We start from the raw sequence: 21870 nt of genomic DNA on the forward strand, positions 1-21870 counted from the left end.
AGGTCAGTAGCCGGGATAGAAGAGCAAAAACGTGGTGATTATCAGAAAATTCGGGACGGGAGAACAGACGTGGTCGAGATCAAAACAGGTCATAATTCGGGATGGGAGCGCAGACGTGGTCGAGATCAAACAGATCGTAGCGGGAGGAAAACGGGAGCAAAAACACAGGACGGGTGAAAAAAACAGATTCGCAGACGGACCGACCACAGGGGACTGCCAGGACAGAGAATAAATACTGACTGGGAGCCAATCTGTCAACAAGCTGCAGCTGGCGCCACACGGGCAGGGGCCAATTGCGCGCCATGGCAACCGTGACACCACCCTAATGACAAGCGGTGATCCAAATCAAGAACAAAAATTCCACTTCTCCAGTTTATCGTATGAAATGGTTTCACACTCTAAAGTAGCGATAGTATAATATATTAAAAAAAAATGTCCAGCAAAACCGAAATGACTTTAAGTACCCTATATACTGGAATATAACCCAACATCACATATAAGCAACCTAAAACTGCTATAAATAGCCACATAATGGTTGGGTGGATCCCTCACCCACAAGGGTGCAGGGGCAACATTTCTGTGCTCCGTCTTGGGCAAGTACAGCCTGGTGGCGCCCATACCTCTTCAGGCGAACAAATGTTTCCACGTGGTCTCGAACTGGGGTTAGGGATTATGCTAACCACTGCAAAATAGCCACATACTAAAACGTTCAACATATCAATGAAATGTGTACCTGAACAACGATAATTGCTACATTTGGTAGATAAAAACCTTACAAATATAAGATTCTAAAACCATTTACTGTACCTTCCAGCAGGGATTCAATGGCACTCGTACACCATTTTCGTATTTCACAATCATTTCCTTCTTTGACTCCATCGCCGTGTCACGTTATCCACTTTTCCTTCCCCTTATCACTAACTTTCTTGGGACTCGTTATTATTGACGGAAGGAAATAAAACCAACCAAATCACAATAAAAAGAAATGTGGTCCCTCTTGAGTCAAGTCATGCTTATTTGTAGAGCACTTAATCACAAAAAGTCTCAAAGGGCTGAAAACACAATTGAGACAGTGCCAATTGATTGAACAGGGAGAAGAGATTGAGCAAGGCATTGTACGCAGTGGTACGACAAAAAACAATAAGCATAAATGCTTGTAGTGTCGGCTGATTGAATAGTTTAGATTTTTAGATTTAGAAAAAAGAACAAGCTGCATCATATTGCAAGCCGTCGTGCAGGAGTCACCAAACTTTTTCCTGTTAGGGCCACATAACTTTTCCCTTCTCTGATGAAGGGCCGGGGTCAGTTTGTAACAGAAAAAGTGTGATGATTGCAGGAGTGCCTAAATGTAAAAAATTATTGTACATCTCACCTGCAAAATAGATGGTAAATGTCAGTCTCACACGACACCATTTACTTGTTGACATTAAGAGTGATTTATTGAACAAGTCTCATTAAATCACGTGAGGTCACGTGAGACTTGCCCCAAACACCCTCCTCTGACCTGTGAGACTATGTCATCTAGTGGTGATATACTGGTACTTCACTTTTTCTGCTTTACAAAACAACACCAAAATCCCAAAATATAACATTTTAACTAGTCAGCAACCCTTGTTGCGCTATATAAAATAGTTACTAACTAATAGTTAATAATGAAAATAGTTCATAACTAAGGAACATTTTATTGCAAAAGTCCAACTTCATTATCAAATACAAATACACATATATGAAAAAAAAATCAAAATGCTTTCTGGTATTGTCCAGGGGGCCGGACCAAATGTGGAGGCGGGCCGCATCCGGCCCGCGGGCCGTAGTTTGGGGACCACTGCCGTAGTGTGTTAAAATTTGGGAGAAAGGTAGCGGTTTGTAGTCCAGAATTCACAGTGCACAACAAACACATCTAAGTTTTTTTTAACTCTTCTGTTGTTCTTTTATTGTGTGTTTGTGGTCCTTTTGAACACCACTGCATTAAATATTACACTGCCCGAACTCCAAAGAACTTTTTTGTGCAGACAGGGCGTTGACCTTTAGCTACCACCTGCCACCGCAGTAAATAAGAATCTGTGAACACCCACTGTACCTGGTAAGCCAAACTTAAACTAAAATAATACACCCTGGAAACCGTTGACTCAATTTGGTCAGGCATATTCGGGACGACTTTTTGTTAAGTGAATGCATATGTCCTTTATTCCTATATCCAGACATTGTAGGACATTCCTAACTTGTGCGACTGTGTTCACGTGTGTGCATGTTGGCAGTCCATCCTGAGCTGATGTTGACAGAGTAAGACCACAAGACTCTAGGGGAAGGGAGCGGATGGACACAGACCGGCACATATACATTCTATACATACTTTTGAAATGTTCATATTGACTCCTTTTAGGACCTTTTGAAAAAATGTTTCCATGCGAAAAAACATATAAGGTTGTTGAATCGTGTCGAAAACGATGTTTTACGAAATTGATCGGTGACATTGATTGACTGATCGATCATTGAACTATTCTATACTGTAAGTGTAAAGCCTTTTCTTATGTCATCTGCATTGTTGCAAGTAACGCTGTGACTTAAAAAAAGCATTTGATACCATTAATCATAATATACTATTAAAAAAACTGGAAATATATGGCATCAAGTGCGTGGCTTTGCAATAGATTCAAAGTTATTTGACGGGGAGGAAGCAATATGTGAAAATGGGAGAGTTGTCATCTGAATACTTGGACATCTGTTGCGGAGTACCACAGGGTTCTATCCTGGGTCCAAAGTTATTTCATTTATATATTAAAGATTTTTTTTATCTTTCAAAACTATTAAATTTAGAAATATTTTTAGACGACACTTACATTTTCTATTCATATGATAACTATATTGATTTGGTAACCTGCATTAATCGTGAATTAATTAATCTAAAAGTATGGATGGATATAAATAAATTATCTTTATAATGTTTGAAATAAAGTTTTCATTCATACTTAACGGCGTTATTTTTCATCAACCGGGTAAAAAATCCCCCCCCCGTTTTCCAAGCCGTTACGTTACTGACAGTCAAATTTATTATTAATTAATTTAATTAAAAGTGGTGTTACTTCACTTTGGCTGGTTAACGGCAGTGTGCCTCTGCAAAATTGATGCCATTTTCAGCAGCACGGTTTTCCTTTCTCCTTCGAGTTGTTTACATCATGTCTTTTCGGATCGTGTCACCATTTAAAATAGCAACTACCATATAGTTGGATAGCGAATATGAATACAGTATTCAGTAATGCGGTAAGTGAGGGCCGGCCGAGTAGCGAAAAATCTAAGCCTTTAGTGCTGTTGACATTCGTGGATGCGGCGCAACAGACTCTCGCAAGTGAACGAAGGGAGCTGGTTGCCCACCAATCAACACGCCTCTTTTCTTGTGATTGGTCAATATGCATTTTTAGGGGAATCTGTGTTGTTGACTTTAAATTTGTTTTCCATAAATAGATTTATATATATTCTAATTGTATTTTCTGTGTTTTTTTAGTTTGAATGTGATTATATAAAAATGTAAAGTGTATTATTTTTTTCTTGAATGGCTCTTTTTCCTTTTGTCATGATTACTGATGCGAGGCACCTGTACCCGCTCCTTTGGCAACAACTGCCTGGGACTCTGATTGGCTCCCTGTCACTATTTCAACCGGGTCTTTCTGTCACCTGTTGTCAGTCCGTCTGCGAACCTCAGCTCACGCTACGCAAGCTTTTCGACCCTGACTCACTCCTGTTTTGGCTCTCGTCTGTTTCCCGGCTTCAACCCATTTTCTGATCTCGACCACGTTTTTTTTGCTCTCCTATCCCGGCTACTGACCTGTCTTTTCCACTCCAGACACCGCCAACGCTCGCGACGGAAGTACCACCTCCGCGTTTAGAGCAACCTGCTCCCCGCGACCACCGGATCGTGTGTGCAATCCTTCCCCCTCTTCCCAATAAAACAGAGAAACGTACGCAAGTGGGTCCTGTCTCTGTTTTGGTCCTGACAGTTATTGTATTTTTTCTTTTTTTCATTTAATTTATTAAACTCACAATGAATCGTTTACTGCTGATTGTTTATTTAATATATTGTTTAGTGTTTTTATTTGTTGCACTTCAAGTGTAGGATAGATCGGTTGCAAGTGAGGTGAAATGAATATTACATGGTTCTATAACACAACCAGCTTCCTGTTCTGCTCCTTTCAACTGACTCAAATACTGCTCAGAAAATTTCGAATTCTTTGACATACAACTTATTTTTGAAGTAACGGAAATAGTTACCTTCCCTGGTAACCAGTGGCTTTTACTATAGAGTAATTCAGTTACTAACCCAGTACAACTGGTGATCTGGTTGTAAGGTATCGGCTCCCTCATTGTCACAACCCGGGTTTTAATCCCATTGTGTTGCAAATTGGGATAGCAATTATTATTAATTAGTAATGATTGATTATTCAATGCTCCAATGTGGTGGTTTACCATAAAACCCAATTTAGTAACACACACATTCTGTATAAACACTGAATGCGTTACCGATTGTATCCATCATTTTACGGCCCATGGATTCCTTAATTGCCAGGGTCTTAGGCGCACCATTTCCTGTAGTGTGTTTTGGGCAAATACAGCCTGGCGGCACGCATCCCTCTGCAGGCTGTTATTTTTGCAGGGTAGGGGTTTTCTCCCCCACATGAAAGAGATAGATAATACTGGTTTCAATGGTTAACAGTAGCAGGAGAAGCCTCCTGATCTGACTCAGATACAGCACCTTCATCATCGGGTCGCCATTGTTTTCGGTGTAAAGCGTCATCTCGCTCTTAAAGATGAGCTGGACCTGGGCAATAACGGGCAGCAGTGAATATAAGGTGAACCAGATTACTAGGCCCCCTACAAATTTCTGACCTACATGTTTTTTTTTTTAAGTGTGCTTTATAGTCCGGAAAATACAGTAATTACATATTATAGGACATTTATTGTATGAAGATTAAGGACAAGTAGTTGGTTAGAAAATCTAGAAAATATGTTTTTTTCCCGTCAGGACCAGAACGGAGTTTTTATTGGAAGGAAGAGAAAGGGCTGCGCCCACGATCGGGAGTTCGCTGGACACGGGAAGCAAGTCGCTCTAGTACTCGGATTGTGCTCCGAACGCGGAAGTGTATCTTCCTTGGCGAACGATGGCGGTGTCAGGGACGGAAAAGCGGGTCGGTAGCCGGGACAGGAGAGCAAAAACGTGGTCGGGGTCGTAAGCAAGTCGTAAGCCAGAAAAGCAGAGAAGACGTACTTGTGGACAGAAAGAGGTCGGAAGCCGGGAAGGGAGAGCAGACGTGGTCAGGATCAAAAACGGGTCGAAGCCGGGGACAGACAGAAGCAAAAAACGGGACAGGTGGGAGTCAGGGTCGAAAAAGCCTTGTTCACTGAGGTTTGCAGACGGACTGACAACAGGGGATTGACAGGACTGGGATCAAATACTGACAGGGAGCCAATCGGAACCCGCGGCAGTTGGCGCCAAAAGAGCAGGCACAGCTGAGTTACATCAGTAATCATGACATTTTTCTATCATTTTTTTTTCAAATTGTGAAAGATCGGAGATGTTTTCCTAGAAAACAAAAAATACAAGAACTGCCTTGTCGAGAAGGAAATGTGTCAGCTGTAGTTGAGTACAAAAGGGAAGTAAGTGCAGAATTAGTAATCAGATTTAGTTACTGAAAGCACTTTCACTATTCATTACAAATGACAACCATTTTACGAAACGGTATGCTCTACTCTGCAACTTAGTCTAAAAAAAACAGTCAAGACCGAGAAAAGAAACAGTTCTGCGAATCAAGTGTTTATTTTGAATTTTCAGTGAGTGAGATCATAAAACAAGCCTCTCGTGGGCCGATGCCTTGCATGCCATTTACTGCACGTTTTCTAAGACAAATCTCTATTTGCGTGCATGACGACAAAGGCTTCGAGTAAAACGATCCAGTCGCTGCTAAAACCAAAATGTTGATTACTTCAATATGTGCAGAAAAACTACTAAAGAAACTGGGTATCATTTGTCATAGTTTCATGCGGTTACGTAATAATATGTGATTTTTTTTCTTAAAAGTCATGCGCAGTCCCTGAATCTTATTCCTGATTTACATAATATGCACCACAACATTTGTATCCACGATTTAAAAATGCAAAAATTTTATACATCGGAATTTTGTCAGCGTATTTGGTTGAATCTTTAAGGGTAGGGTGCGACGTTTAAGGTGTCTTTAAAAAGTAGAATGTTTTCTCCAATAAGTATGTGTTAACAATAGCCAACTGAGTTAAAAAAGCCTTATTAGTTTTTTCCCACTGCACTTATACTGCTTTTATCTTACATTTAGCATTGGGGGGATGGGGGGAGGAAGGATGGAGAGTGATTTCATGCTTGTTTCCGTTTTTCTTTGTTAGTGTCATGATTACTGATGTGATTCAGCAGTGCCCGCTCCTTTGGCGCCAGCTGCCTCGGACTCTGATTGGCTCCAGATCAGTACTTGTACCCACTCCCGTTTGTCCCCTTTTGTCAGTCCGTCTGCGAACCTCAGTTAACATTAGGCAAGCTTTTTTAACCCTGACTCCTACATGTCCTGTTTTTTTGCTCCTGTCTGTTCCCCGGCTTCGTCACGTTTTTGATCCTGACAACGTCTACTCTCCTGTCCTGGCTTTCGACCTCTGTTTGTCCCCGACCACGTCTTCTCTCCTATTCTGGCTTACGACTCGCTTCCGACCCCGACCACGTTTTTGCACTCCAGTCCCAGCTACTGACCTTTTTTTTCCGTCCCCGACTCCGCCATCGCTCGCCACGGAAGATCCACTTCCGCGTTCAGAGCACAATCCGAGCATTAGAGCGACTCGCTTCCCGCGTCCAGCAATCACCGCATCGTGGGCACAACCCTTTCTTCCAATAAAACGCAACGCAAGTGGGTCCTGTCTCTGTTCAGGTCTTGACAGTTAGAGTAGCCTGAAAATGGTAAAAGTAAGAGAAGTCCTGCTTCAAATACAATCCAAAGGCCAACCCAAACTCACCCAAAAATGGGGAAAAAAAGATGTGTTTATTAGTACTTGAGGAATGAGCTGACTGAGGCTGCTACCATGACTTTAAACCAAGAGATGGCAGCAGAGAGTAGCACCATTTCAAGTTGAAGACACCACCTTTGAGTCTGATAAACATTCCCTATGACCAATTAATACATAATATACTTAAGATGCTCCTCCTATCGAATAAAACATATGGTCATTATTATTATTTATTTATTATATGTATTACTCTCTTTTCTTCTCTTTATCTCCAGAACACTTGATAGCTTTGTATTGTTGTTCGGCTGCTTCATGCCGATTTTGTTTGGAATGATCAATTCCAATTAAAAGAAACGTCTGATTAAAAACAACAACAAACATATAAAATGTTCGAAGCAATATTGAAAGGACCTAATGTTAAAGGTACAAGAGATTTAAATTATGTAGCAAACAGTTAGTAAACAACTTGTGCAGTGTTTTGCTATTAGATTTCTTTTACATCCAGGTTCAAGCGAAGCTCTTTTAAAGTCCTAAAATGATAAATAAAATCTGTATACAGTCAATTCATATTTAAATGAAAATAAGTCAAGCCACAACATGAATAAAAATACCTACTGTTAATGTTTCGCTAGAGCTCATATTTTGTACTCGTAGTTATTCAGCACTAGATCTTGTGCAATGCTTCTCTCGTGTGGCGACTTTTATATTACTTGGATTAAGTACATCCGGGTCACTGCTGGCTGGGGTCTGTTATTCAATGTCAGTACGGCGTTACAGATTACTTTGTTTGAACAAGTAGTTAACTTACTTTTTTTTAGTAACAAAAGGTAACTCTCACTGAAAATGTAAAAGTAATTATTTCCATTAATTGTTCCAGGGGAAAAAAAAGGAGAAATACATTTAGTTACCGGTACTAGTCCAGTGGTGGTCAAACTACGGCCTGGCGAGTTTTGAAATCCAGACCGCCCAAAAAACTTGATAAGAATATAATAATATAAATAATAATAATAATAATAATAATAATAATAATAATAGTAATCATAATAATAATAATAATAATAATATAATAATAATAGTAATCATAATAATAATAATAATATATGTGAAAGTAACAAGTACCAATAACAAACATTAATCATCGTCTCGCACCGGAGTGCCCGGAGAAAAGTCACGCATTATTTTTATTGTTTAATATCTCGACTTTCAATATGGTTGCCGTGAAGTGTAAAGAAGAGGGAGCCGTTTCTTTTGAAATGAAAGTGGAATAAGAAAGCTTCATACGGTTGAGAAATTGGTTGGATCGCTTTTTTTCGGCCGCTTTCTACCACGGAGGAGGAAGTTGCCTAACTCTTGAAGCTCATCTTGCAAAAGTAAGTTAAACTTAACTTTATTTATGTTTATAGAGCATATTATTTTATTAAATGTTTATTTTTCAGTATAAAACAATACAGGTTACTCATACAAGCCTTTAACTCTTGAAGCTCATCTTCTAGGAGTAAGTTAAACTTCACTTTATTTATCTTTATAGAGCATGTTTTTTTAGGAAATGTTTATTTTTTTAGGACAATCATCGTCTCGCACCGTTTCTCCTTTTTGTTTGTAATTTATTTATCAAGGTATTTATAAAATATAGAACATAAACCATTACTTTTCTTTCACTCTAATTGTTTCAAAATCAATTGTATGTTATGAAATGATATATAAACAAAAATAAAATTGTCACGGTTGCCATGGCACCCAATTGGCCCGGCCCGTGTGTCACAGTTGCCATGGCGCCCAATTGGCCCTGCTCGTGTGGCGCCAGCTGCAGCTTGTTGACAGATTGGCTCCCTGTCAGTATTTAAACTCTGTCCTGTCAGTCCGCTTTTGTCGGTCCGTCTGCGAATCTCTGTTTTTACACGGCAAGCCCTTTTTCGCCTGTCCCGTGCTTTTGCTCTTGTCTTTCTCCCACTACGATCTGCTTTAATCTTGATCACGTCTGTTCTCCCGCCCCGAATAACAATCCGTTTTTGATCTCGACCACGTCTGTTCTCCCGCCCCGAATAACAATCCGCTTTTGATCTCGACCACGTCTGTTCTCCCGCCCCGAATAACAATCCGCTTTTGATCTCGACCACATCTACTCTCCTCTCCTGGTTTTTCGACATTTTCCGTTCCGGACACCGCCATCGCTCACCACGGTAGTCCCACTTCCGCGTCTGAGCAATCTTCTCCCCGCGACCAGCGATCTCCGGATCGTGTGTGCACTCCTTTCCCTTCTTCCCTATAAAACTGTGTGAAATGTTACGCGAGTTGGTCCTGTTTCCGTTCTGGTCCTGACAAAAATGAAATATAGCAAATATTCATATGAGAAAAAAAGGGGCCTGGCCAACATTATCTGCCTTTCCTCATGTATCGCTAAGGTATCACATTTGAAACTGTATCGGCAGACTTATAAAGTCTGATTAGTCAAAAATTTCTTCTCTTCTTGGTCCAGCCCCTATATTTCATTTTTTTAACCAAATGCAGCTTGCAACTCCAAAGGTTTGCATACCCTAGTCCTTTGTACAATACTGCTTTATACTGTGTTTAGAATGTGTTATATTAAAACTTTAGTAGTCACTCAAAACAAGGAGAGAAGACATCAATGGATTTCAAACTTGCAAAGACGGCCCGGGAGTGAAGCATTCAGATAAGAGAATTCCACCCCTTCTCAAGGGTGTGGGATCAAAGAACAGCAACACGATTGGCCGATGGCGACAACGACGTCATAGTCAACGGACAACAGTGTGTCAAAATAAACAAGTGGCATCTGTTAGGAATTAAATATCAAAATGTACCGTTTAACAAATTGTTCGAATTAGTTATCTGACTCCATTAACCAAACACAACCTACATTCACCCAACAACTCATGCGCGCCCATTTCTTGAGGGAAGAGATGAACAAGAAAGCCGACATTTTCAAACGGGGGCAGATTTAATTTCATTAACAATTTAAATAAGTATACTCCATCGAAAACGACCAATTTAGTGTCGTTGGAGTCTCTAGGAAGCCCTCTTCTCAAGTCATTTAGCTCTCTCCTATTGGCCATCTTCTCCCCGCATAATGGCGTGCCGACTCCTCCCATGGGTGTGCCAAGGAAGCCCCCCCTGGACGTCGCGATGTCTGGAATACTCAAAACCACCCCGAGCATTTCCACGTCATCAGGGCCTTTCTGCGTCTGGATGTGCTGATTATCTTATCAGCCTTACGTCCCGTTCTCGCCGTTCCTTTAAACATTTTCCACCAGGGTACCCTGACATATAACTACAGCCTAGTCAGTGAACATCTTCTTTCATCTCATTATCTCATTAGCTGCACCGCTTATCCTCAGTGGGGTTGCAGGAGTGCTGGAACCCATCCCAGCAATCATCGGGCAATGGGCAGGGGACACCCTGAACTGGTTGCCAGCCACTCGCAGGGTACACAGGGACAGACAACTCGCTCGCTCAGTCACACCTAGGGACAATATGGACCGGCCAATCCACCTGAAATGCATGTCTTTGGAATGTGGGAGGAAACCGGAGTGCCCGGAGGGAACTCACACAAGCACGGGTAGAACATGCAAACTCCGCGCAGGAAGTCCGGTAGCTGGATTTGAACCCACACAGGAGGTTCCCAAGACCTTAGAACTGTGCCGTACACATGCTAACCACCGCGCCGCCGTGCCAACATCTTTTTTCATTAAATGTAATTTGTAGTCAATCGTATCAAATCCTTTATAGTCAAATGTATAAAATCCTTCACATCCTAATAAAATCTCCTTTTTAAAACAGAATGAACTTAAGCGTCACTGGATGTCTTCAAGATCGAATAGCTAAAGCAGCATGATACAGAAAAAGCCTGACTATTAACAGACCCTAATCCTTGCCCGCCCACCCACGCAGGGGGGAGGGGTTCAGACTCACCAATCTGCCAATATGTGACTCAATGGTCTTAAATGGTTACTGGATACTGTGTGCGAGGGTGTCTCAAGATCACAAAGAGCCAGAGAAAGTACAAGTCACAGCAACCAAGAGGTACAGATAAAATCTTCTATCTGATACATGGGTGTCAAACTCATTTTAACTCGGGGGCCACACGATAGAACAGACATTCTGTCGGGGGCCGGACTAGTAGATTAGAGAGAAAGTAAGAAAGAGACAGAAATTGGAGAAAGAGAGGGAGAGAAAAGAGAGGGTGAAACAAAGGAAGAGAGAAAGGGAGAAAGAAAAAGAGAGAGAAAAGAGAGGGAGAGAATGAAAGTGTGAGAAACAAAAGGAATAAAAAGAGAAAAAGCGATAGAGGGGGAAAGAAAGATAAAGTATGCAATCCAAAGAGAAATAGAAAGAGAGAAAGATAGTAGGAGAGAAAAGATAGAAGGGGGAAAGAAATGAAGAATTATAAAGAGCTTTTCAAGTCAAGACTTCCCAAAGCGCTTTACAGTGTGCTTCACATTTCCCAATAGCAGCCGTGCAGCCATGTAAAGCGCTAACCTGCTTATTGGGGGTATTAGGGGTTCAGTGTCTTACCCAAGGACACTTCGACATGTAACACGGAGGAGCTGGGATTCGAACTGCGATCTCTTGATCCCAAGACGAGCGCTCTACCTCCTGAGCCACTGCCGCCCCCAAAGAGAGATGGAGAAAGCAAGAGAGAGAGAAAGAGAGAAAAGGAAAAAAGGAGAGCAAAAGAAAATAAAAAGACACAGAGAAAGTAACAAAGAAGAACAAAAAAAGAGTAAAAGACCGAGAGAGTGAAAGAGAGAGATAGAGTGAGATAAAATGGGAGGAAGAGAGAGTGAGAGAGAGAAAGAACAGCATTTGTGAGAGGCACCTGGCTTTGGCAACATGAAGTGGATATATTTCAACTTGCAGCTCCTTTTTCTCTTGTGCTTCTTTAAGTGGTCTCGCAGGCCAGATTCAATCCCTTAGCAGGCCTGATCTGGCCTGTTTGACACCCCTGATCTAATATTTGAGAGGCCTGATCTAACAACCCTCCTGTTTGAATGGCCTTAAGGGTCACTTCACCAAATTTGAGCTTATGATTGGTACGAGTTTTTTGAGGTAACAGTAAAGCAGGCCTAAACTTATCAAAACACCATTCTTTTTTATGTTTTTATGACAGGGTGGTCTGCCATTTAACTTAAACATGAACCTGTACGCTACCAAGAAAACGGCAGCTGAGGGGATGCTGGACATTGCTCTGTTCTTGGCGAACATCACGCACATGAAGACTGTCATCGAGCAGGGGGCGGGATACAGGTATGGACATAGAAACTATTAATGAATGAATGATTTAAACTTTGATTTCGAACACGACAAAAGCAAAAAGAAAACAAATCGAAAAAAGGAAAAAAAAGCACAAAAACGCTGTTAACGTTTGGGGGTTTTATTAGAGTAAAAAAATAATAACAATGAAGCAGAATATTCTGGGTTCGTGAGTACAGGACAAGGCTGTAGTGGATTCACAAGTGCGCTTTCAAAACGATTGACAATCGTTTTTATTCTAAATGGGCAGAAAACTGAAGTTAGTGGAAAATTTCCAAAAATCAGCTTCAAAACCAGTTCTTTGTTCAGACGGAATCCGCCCATTTAGAATAAAAACGATTGTCAATCATTTTGAAAGCACACTTGCAAATCCTTTACAGCCTTGGCCTGTACTCACAAACCCAGAATATTCTGCTTCATTATTATCATTGGTTTCCTCCCACATTCCAAAGACATGCATTTCAGGTGAATTGGCCGGTCCAAATTGTCCCTAGGTGTGAATGAGCGAGTGACTTGTCTGTCCCCGTGTGACCTGCGATTGGCTGGCAACTAGTTCAGGGTGTCCCCTGCCCACTGCCTGGAGATGGCTGGGATGGGCTCCAGCCCCCCCGCGACCCTAGGGATAAGCGGTACAGCTAATGAGATGGGATGAGATTCTAATAAAAACCCCAAACTTAGCTGTCTCTTCTCATGACCCAAATATGGATTCGAATATATGAAGAAAGAGAGTATATGTCCTCCATCACCATTCAGTGTAAAAAATGTGGAAAATTAAGTAAAATCTAGTGCAGGGGTGTCAAACTCATTTTAACTCGGGGGCCACACAATAGAACAAACATTCTGGCGGGGGCCGGACTAGTAGATTAAAGAGAAAGAAAAAGAGAGAAAGAAATAGGGGAAAGAGGGAGGGAAAAAAGGAGAGAGGGCGGGCGGGACAAAGACAGAAAAAGAGAGAGAGAGAGAGAGAAAGTGAGAAACAAAAGATAAAAAGTCGTAAGAGAGGGGGAAAAGAACGGGAGAGGAAGAAAGAAATCCAAAGAGAAATAGAAAGACAGAAGGAGAGAAAAGAGAAAAGAAAGCGCGAAGGGTATGAAGAGAGAAAGAGAAAAGAGAGTAAAGGAAAAAAGGAAGTTAGAGCAAAAGAGGTTAAAAGACACAGAGAGAGAAAGAGACAAAGAGCAACAAAAGAAGAGAAAAGGAGAGACACAGCGAGTGAAAGAGACAGACACAGAGTGGGAGAAAAGGGGTGGAAAAGAAAGAGAGAGAGGGAGAGATCGAGAGATCGAGAGAGAGACAGAGAGAGAGAGAGAGAGAGAGAGAGAGAGAGAGAGAGAGAGAGAGAGAGAGAGAGAGAGAGAGAGAGAGAAATACAAGTACAGTATTTCTCTTGCGCTTCTCTGAGTGTTCACAGGCAAGTTCCGGAATCAATCCCTTAGCGGGCCTGATTTGGCCCGCGGGCTGCCTGTTTGACACCTGTGATCTAGTGTTAAGTGTGTTGGGCTGAATATGTGTACATATGAATATTTTTGTGAGTACTTAACTGTATGTACTTTTGATACAGACTTGAACGAATGGGGTCCTCGTATATGTACACATTTCTTTAATTTACCATTCCAGGTATTACGCTGCCGTCCTGACACTCATCTCATTCTCACTGGCTCTCCAAATAGTCGCTGGAATCCTGATCATTATCATCGGTAAGAGATTATAATTAATTACATCAAATTAATCCGCCATCTTAACTGATCCATGCCAGTGACGTGCAGTCAGGGTAGGCAGGTGAGGCTGTGCCTCACCTGTTTCATGGAGATATAAAATTAAAATTGTATGTTTGTCTCTTTATACTTCACAATCAAGTTCTTTTTTAAATACATACAGGCCAAATGCTCCTTCCTGCCACTAGAGGGCAGTAAAGGTGGATAATAGTTAGGATCCAGTCTGGTTTCATGTTAAAGACAATCAGGGTTGAGTAGGGTTACTTTAACTGGATTACTTTCAATTACTTTTGGATTACTCCAATACCAAATATGCTAATAAAAGACAAAAGAAACTAAATATGAATAAAATGATGACTCACAACACGTGGTAAGCTTTCTCTCCTGGCTTTGATCTCTTTGATCTCCAGCAAAACTAACATAAAATGCGACAGAAACAAAATGAAAATAAATCCAAACAGCTTGCCAACATCACTTTTTACGTTCCATGTGTTCTGTTACTCCCCAAGCCTGCACAAAATTTAGTCATTTTATTCATATTTAGTTTCTTTTGTCTTTTTTTAGCACATTTGGTATTGGAGTAATCCAAAAGTAATTGAAAGTAATCCAGTTAAAGTAACCCTACCCAACCCTGAAGATAATATTATGCAGTATTTTCTCAGCTTCAGTTGGCCCATCCTTAGTTTGATCTGATGTTATTGCGCATTCACTGCTAAAACACAAATTTTGAATATTTTTTAAAATGTATTTCAAAGCCGTATGATAATTAATGCAAGGCTATTTTTAGTCATACCTCCCACTTGAGCTTTGTTTCTGTTTGTGATGTTTGTGTTGAGTTGGTTCAGATGTAAAGCTGCATTTGCTCAACTGTTAAAATCAAGAAATTTTTACCACAATCCATTTTTTACATTGAAATCATGTTTTCCCACTATTTTTGAGTAAATATGCGCTTAGAAAAGATCTCTCATCATCCGTTCATATAATTTGTAGTAGAGGTGAGACCCGGCCTGCGGGTATAAAAGCCTGGACCAATCCGCGCCTGGCTAATTACCTTGATTTGACGGACCGAGCGCGAAGCATACCCAGATTTTAGCATTTAAAGGTTAAAACGAGTGGAACTTCCACAAAAGAAAAGAAACAGAACAAATGGATAATTTGAAAAAAGTCAGCAAGAGGGAAGCCTGGCCCGAACCCGACGTCATGATTGACACTTTAGCCCGAAAAGGATTTCCATGTATGGCATTGAATGTGTTACCACTTTGAAATTGGGCCGGGTTCAGGCTTGGGCAAAATACCATACATTTAATTTGTTGGGTAGTCTGCAAGTGTAGGCTGATTGATAAAGGATAGTACTGAAAAACAGTAAATATTTAGTGTTGACATTTTTTTATTGATCCAGTCCACCTGAGAACATAAAGTTTGGATCCAGCCCCCGAGCAAAGCTGAGTTCAACATGCCCGAATATTAAGTAAAGATAAAACAATGAAACGTGTTTTCTATGCAAGAATTTATATATTGCTCTCTTCCTCTGGCAATCAAATGATGAATAGGACGTAGCAGGGGTTGGAAACCTATGACTTGCGAGCCACATATGGCTCTTGTCATGGGTACATATGGCTCCGTGATTAAATATAAAGTGTGACTTTCTTCCAAAGTGTTCCTATTCTGACAGCCTTACTAACAGGTTTAATATTTGATTCAACTGCAGTTATGGGAAAATTTCAATCCTGTATATAAAGAATTTAGTTTACTTACAGTTTACAGTCGAGATGTCTCAGCAACAGACCCCGTTTTGGTTGTACATTGCTGAAAAATCCTTTATATGGAAGCTCACTAAATAACGAATATTCATTGTTGAGACACTTTATGATAAAAACCCCACACAACGAATTGTATTACCCACAAACGCTAGCCAAGCACACAGAACGATTTGATTGGGTGAGCGGTAGGGGTGGGCGGAGCTATGCAACACAGCACACACACACCCCACACGCGCCCACTGCGATGAAGAGAAATATATTCAGAAAATTTCTTTCCTTTGCAGTTTTTGGTGACATATTTACAAAAGACCTTTGCTTTCACCTTGTTCTGAAACCATTTTGTAAGAAATGAAGGTGAAAATGAGCCTCAAGGATCTTAAGTAACAAGTTTCAAGTTGAATGGTGTGTTTGTTGATGTGGAACACAGGCTCTGGCATTATTATTATTATTATTTCATAAATTTTATCAAAGCATCTAACGTCGAAAAATGGAATAAAATGCGCTGAAAAATTAGCTTTTGTCTGGAGAGTCTGTTTGGTGGTTTTGTTGAATTTTGTCTTAAGATATAGTATGGCTCACTCTCCCCCCCAAAAAAAAATCAAAATATGTTTCTATTGTACGGCTCTTGAGGACAAAAATAGAATAGAATAGAATAGAATAGAATAGAATATGTGAAATGAAATGAAATGATCTGCATTTATATAGCGCTTTTCAAGTCAATGACTTCCCAAAGCGCTTTACAGTGTGCTTCACATTTCCCAATAGCGGCCTTGTATTGCAGCCATGTAAGACGCTAACCTGCTTATTGGGGGTATTAGGGGTTCAGTGTCTTACCCAAGGACACTTCGACATGTAACACTGACAAGCCGGGATTCGAACTGGGATCCCTTGATCCCAAGAAGAGCGCTCTACCGACATGTCGCATTTTATGTTAGTTTTGCCGGAGATCAAAAAGATCAAAGCCAGAAGAGAAAGCTTACCACGTGTTGTGAGTCATAATTGTATTCATATTTAGTTTATTTTGTCTTTTATTAGCATATTTGGTATTGGAGTAATCCAAAAGTAATTGAAAGTAATCAAGTTAAAGTAACCCTACCAGACCCTGAAAATAATACAGGTACGAACTCTACCGCACGTCACTGTTTTAAACCATCTTAACTTTGACGTCGATAGGCGTGAACACACTAAAACACTGAAACCGTAACCCACTGTTCCCGCAAATTACGCAAACTTAAAAAAAAAGAAAACAAACTGCTGCTGATGCTATTTAGCCATCTGTGCATCTCGCTGTAGCCCGTCGAGACCTCAACGATGAGGCCAACCACAAGCGCCTGGACAGCCTCAACAACAGCGCCACCATCATCATCTTCCTCGTCTTCGTTACCAACATCTTCATTTCTGTCTTTGGGATGGAGCGCACAGGCCTCTTTCGAATGCATTTTTAAGACACTGAGATAAATGCAATACACTAATCTGGCGGTGTCCAAATAATAGGCCACTTATTGTCACCAACCATTCTTGAGGGGACATTGTGTCTAATTTAACGCCTCCTATTGATAAAAAAAATAAAAAACATCCAATATTGATTGTAATAAGAAGCAAACTATCATTTAAACTTGCATTTTCTCTCAATATTGTCGGTTTAAAAAATTGCATTTATTTTACACAACAGGAGCGTCCCCTAGAGGGAGCTGACTAAATTGTCAGCCATCTTGCTTCTACGGATACTCTCAAAAAACAAAAACAGTTGTGAAAGGCTGTGTAAAAAAATGGGGGAAGAAAAATGTTGTGGTTCGGTCTCTTTGAGTCTCCATAGTTTGTTCTGTTCTTTGTGCTTTGTGGCACTAGTTTTCGGTTGCACTACACCACGGGTGTCCAATGTGGTGCCTGTGGGCACCAGGTAGCCTCCTAAGAACACCAAAGTGGCCCGCGCACAGGTTCTGAAAACTGATAACCAGTGGTCAATGCAATTTTTTAGCAAATTTTATTTCTCACTGAAAAGATATTTTATAATCATAATAACAACAATAATAATAAGATAAGTTAACATTATTATTATTCTATAATGTTATACCATATGTCAGGACCCGAACGGAAAAAGGACCCACTCGCGTAACATTTACCACAAGTTTTATTGAAGGAACAAGGAAGGGGTGCGCCCACAATCCGGTGTTCACTCTCGTATTTGGCTTGTGATCCGAGCACGGAAGTGGAGCTTGATGGCGATGGCGGTGTCAGGGGCGGAAAACTAGTCAGTAGCCAGGACTGGGAGAGTAAGATGTGGTTGGGGTCGGAAACGAGTCGTAAGCCGGGACGGGAGAGCAGACATGGTCGGGATCAAAAACGGATCATAATTCGGGACAGGAGAGCAGACGGGGTCGAGATCAAAACAGGTCGTAGCAGGAGAAAAACAGGAGAAAAAAAAAACAGGACAGGCGTGAGTCAGGGTCGAAAAAGTGCTTGCCGTGTAAAAACAGAGATTCGCAGACGGACCGACAACAAGGGGATTGACAGGACTGGGTTTGAATAGGGACAGGGAGCCAATCAGAGCCCGCAGCGGTTGGCGCCAAAAGAGCGGGCACAGGTGATTCACATCAGCAATCATGACACTATATACATTTTATGATGACACATTATTATATTGATAATTTTAATAATTACGGATTAATTGTCGTTATCATTATCTTTTTGATCCCACCAATATGAACGGTGTATTTAAGTTAACGTAGGTGCAAGCTAAAGAAAGACAATTCTTCCAAAGTTTAACTTATGAGTGGGCCACTATTTACAATTTCTATTGTTGTTGACTTCAATCATTTAAACAAAGTTGGTGTCTTGCTGATGGCACATATTTTGTGCTTATTTGAGATATCGCTATCTACGACCCACGTTCTTATTCTGTAAATGGGCTTGTATAAACCGATGAATTCCGCCGTTCTGCCTTAACAATGCGCGCGCAGCTTGGCTACCTCACACTTGTTTACAAACACAGAGAGGGGTTATGCCGGTGGTACTTTGAACATGTTAGGTAGGGCCGCAAGAACTCATTGATAACATTGATTAAAATGGATTGTTTAGAGCAATGGCAACTAATTAGATCATCGATTCGTTGTATCACATTATTTATAAGCCATCAAGTACGTTAAACCAATGCAAAAAAGAGGGCAAAGAATTTCGTTGCACTACTACTTTGGTTCGGCAGAGGGCGCCAAGACCGTTTTTATAAAAAAGGTATCTTAGATTTTTTTCTTTTTTTAATTGAACATTGGATCACTACAAAAATTTGTTAGAACAATTTCAACTTTGTAATGTTTGTCTTTCAAAATCAACAATTTTCAAGGGCAAAGAAAGTGCTGCAGAGGTACAGAGAAAGAAAACCTGAAAATAAGGAAATAAAATAGTATAATAATGACATGTGTAACTGTGCAGATTCCAAGAATATTATTTTCATATTGCTAATGGTGATCGCATTCAAAGATTTGACCAAAAGAAAAACAAAACTTTGAAAGTTGTTTTTTTAAACTTTGATATACTGTATTTTATTGTGGATAAAAACATTTGCTACACCTAAAATAAAATGCATTTCTATGTCTTTTTCGTTTTGTATGATATATCCAAATTGTCATGAACCAGAACAGGATCAGGACCCAAACTTGTGACGTTACTCACACAAGCCTTTTATTATATGTGAAATGGGGAGTCATGCACGTTAGGCAGAAGTCTGGCGTGAAATGAGGCCGAAGAGATCGATACCAATTGCCCGAGTTGATATTGGACAGATGGGGTTGATACCGGACAGGACGGGACAGACAGACAGGAAAGATGATGAAAAAGGATATGGAAAATAAACAGGACAAACTAGACGGGAACAAAAACTGGAGAGAATAATAACCATGACAAAAATAGACCGGAACAAAACTGGAAACCGATATTAAACAGGACAAAGATAAACGGGAACAATACCGTAGAGATAATACCAACAGGAAACAGGACTGAGTCAAAACCCACGTCTTGCGGGGCGGAGGTTCGTTGACAGACTGACAAAGGAAGCGTGAGAGCACTGAGCTTAAATAGACGGAAAGCCAATCTGTCAACGAGCCGCAGCTGGCTCCACATGGACGGGGACAATTGGGTGCCATGGCAACCGTGACACAAATATAAAATGGTATTTGTATAAGGTGATATGTGTAGGTGTATAGCATATATTTGTATGTATCTTTGTTTATTGTCAAGTTAATTGACAAACACTTAGATTTTTTATTGTTCTATATTATAAAATATTCTGCTGTTGGGTGCACTATTTTCCTATCTGTTCAAAACTTCAATATTGAAAAAAGAGTAGGAAATAAAACATGTCTTCAACGAATCCCATTCATCGATTGATCGCAAAAAACAATCAACCGATTCATCGATTATGAAAACAGTCGTCAGTCGCAGCCCTAATGTTAAGTATTATTATTATTAAATATCAAAAAGTACCGTTTACCAAATTCTTCGAATTAGTTATCTGACTCCATTAACCAAACACAACCTACATTCACCCAACAATTTATGCGCACTCGTATCTTGAGGGAAAAGATGAACAGCAACCCGACATTTTGAAACGAGGGCAGATTTAATTTCATTAACAATTTAACTAAGTGTACTCCATCGAAAACGGACGAATTAGTGACGTTGGAGTCTCTGTGAAGCCTTCTTCTGAAGTCTTTTAGCTTTCTCCTCTTGGCCCACGTCTCCCCGCAAGATGGCGTCTCGGCTCCTCCCATGGGCGTGCCAAGGAATTGTTTTGCGCCCACCGTTCTCAGAACACAGCGCCCTGTTCTCAAAACAACGCCTGCCGTCCTCCTTTAGAGTCCTGTTATCAACAGAACTAGACAAAATATACTGCATTTGAAACAGCCTGACCCGTCATTGAACTAAAGCCTGCTCAGTGAAAATCTTCATTGCATTATGAGTCAATCGTATAAAATCCTTTATAGTCAAATATATAAAATCCTTCAGTATCCTATTCATTTGAATTTTCTGCCAGAACTCTGAAATAGACCAACCACATGGATGGGTGTTTGTGTGCGTGTGTTTTTTGTGTCCAGCTCGCGTCGAACTGACCCAGCTCCCCTCATACCAGCGACTCTTAAACTTGCTCAACAATCTGACAACAGGCATCATCTTCCTCACCCTTCTCGTCAATATCCTCAAATCTGCTTTCGGCACGCAGCGCAGCTGCCTACTGCGATGGATTTTTCAACGTTTTGTTTTATGAATGGGGGTTGATGGTCGATGGGTTGGATCCCTTAACCACTAGGTTCGGAGGGGCACCGTTTCCTGTGGTGTGTCTTGGGCATGTAAAGCCTGGTGGCGCTCATCCCTCTCCAGGCCAACATATGTTTCCACCAGGGTTGGGTAGGGTTACTTTAACTTGATTACTTTCAATTACTTTTGGATTACTCCAATACCAAATATGCTAATAAAAGACAAAAAAAAATAAATATGAATAAAATTACTAAATTTTGTGCAGGCATGGAACGGAAAAAGTGATGTTGGCAAGCTGTTTGGATTTATTTTCATTTTGTTTCTGTCGCATTTTATGTTAGTTTTGCCGGAGATCAAAGAGATCAAAGCCAGGAGAGAAAGCTTACCACGTGTTGTGAGTCATCATTTTAGTCATATTTATTTTCATTTGTCTTTTATTAGCATATTTGGTATTGGAGTAATCCAAAAGTAATTGAAAGTAATCCAGTTAAAGTAACCCTACCCAACCCTGGTTTCCACCAGGTCTCGTTTAAACACGTTTTTAAAGAGGCCCTTGTCGTTGCACGTTCGAAGCAGTTTATTAGCACTAGAGGGCGCCACATTACCGATTTTAATTCCATTAACTACTTCACGTCAATATTTTTGTGGATCATCTGTCAGTGCGGCGTGGTGAGGTTCGCGTCTGGCATTCTGTTTTACAAATAAATAAACAAACAAACCTACATATTATTCATCATTTGACAGTCAAGTCATGATTGTTTGTATAGCTCTTGATCACAACAAGTCACAAAGGGCTGCACAGAACACAGACTATTATTACACCATTCCCTGATCTAACACCAACATGATGGCAAGGAAAAACTCAA

General features: G+C 40.6%; 1 protein-coding gene across 4 annotated transcripts in view; it reads left to right on the plus strand.

Annotated features, from left to right (window-relative positions):
- Positions 1-21870, plus strand: part of LOC148356405 (ninjurin-2-like) — a 46817-nt gene that overhangs the window by 22303 nt on the left and 2644 nt on the right. For 2 of the 4 annotated variants that reach the window (XM_088348284.1, XM_088348283.1), the window contains exons 2-3: positions 12137-12273; positions 13897-13976. In XM_088348284.1, coding sequence (XP_088204410.1) covers positions 12137-12273; positions 13897-13976 — 217 coding nt within the window. Of the gene's footprint in view, positions 1-12136; positions 12274-13896; positions 13977-17047; positions 19346-20844; positions 21720-21870 lie in introns of those variants that run through there. The other 2 variants (XM_088348282.1, XM_088348285.1) reach the window with 2 other exon arrangements.

Source organism: Urocampus carinirostris, chromosome 11 (assembly GCF_059441175.1).
Source record: "Urocampus carinirostris isolate Australia breed hairy pipefish chromosome 11, RoL_Ucar_1.0, whole genome shotgun sequence".
NCBI lineage: Eukaryota > Metazoa > Chordata > Actinopteri > Syngnathiformes > Syngnathidae > Urocampus > Urocampus carinirostris.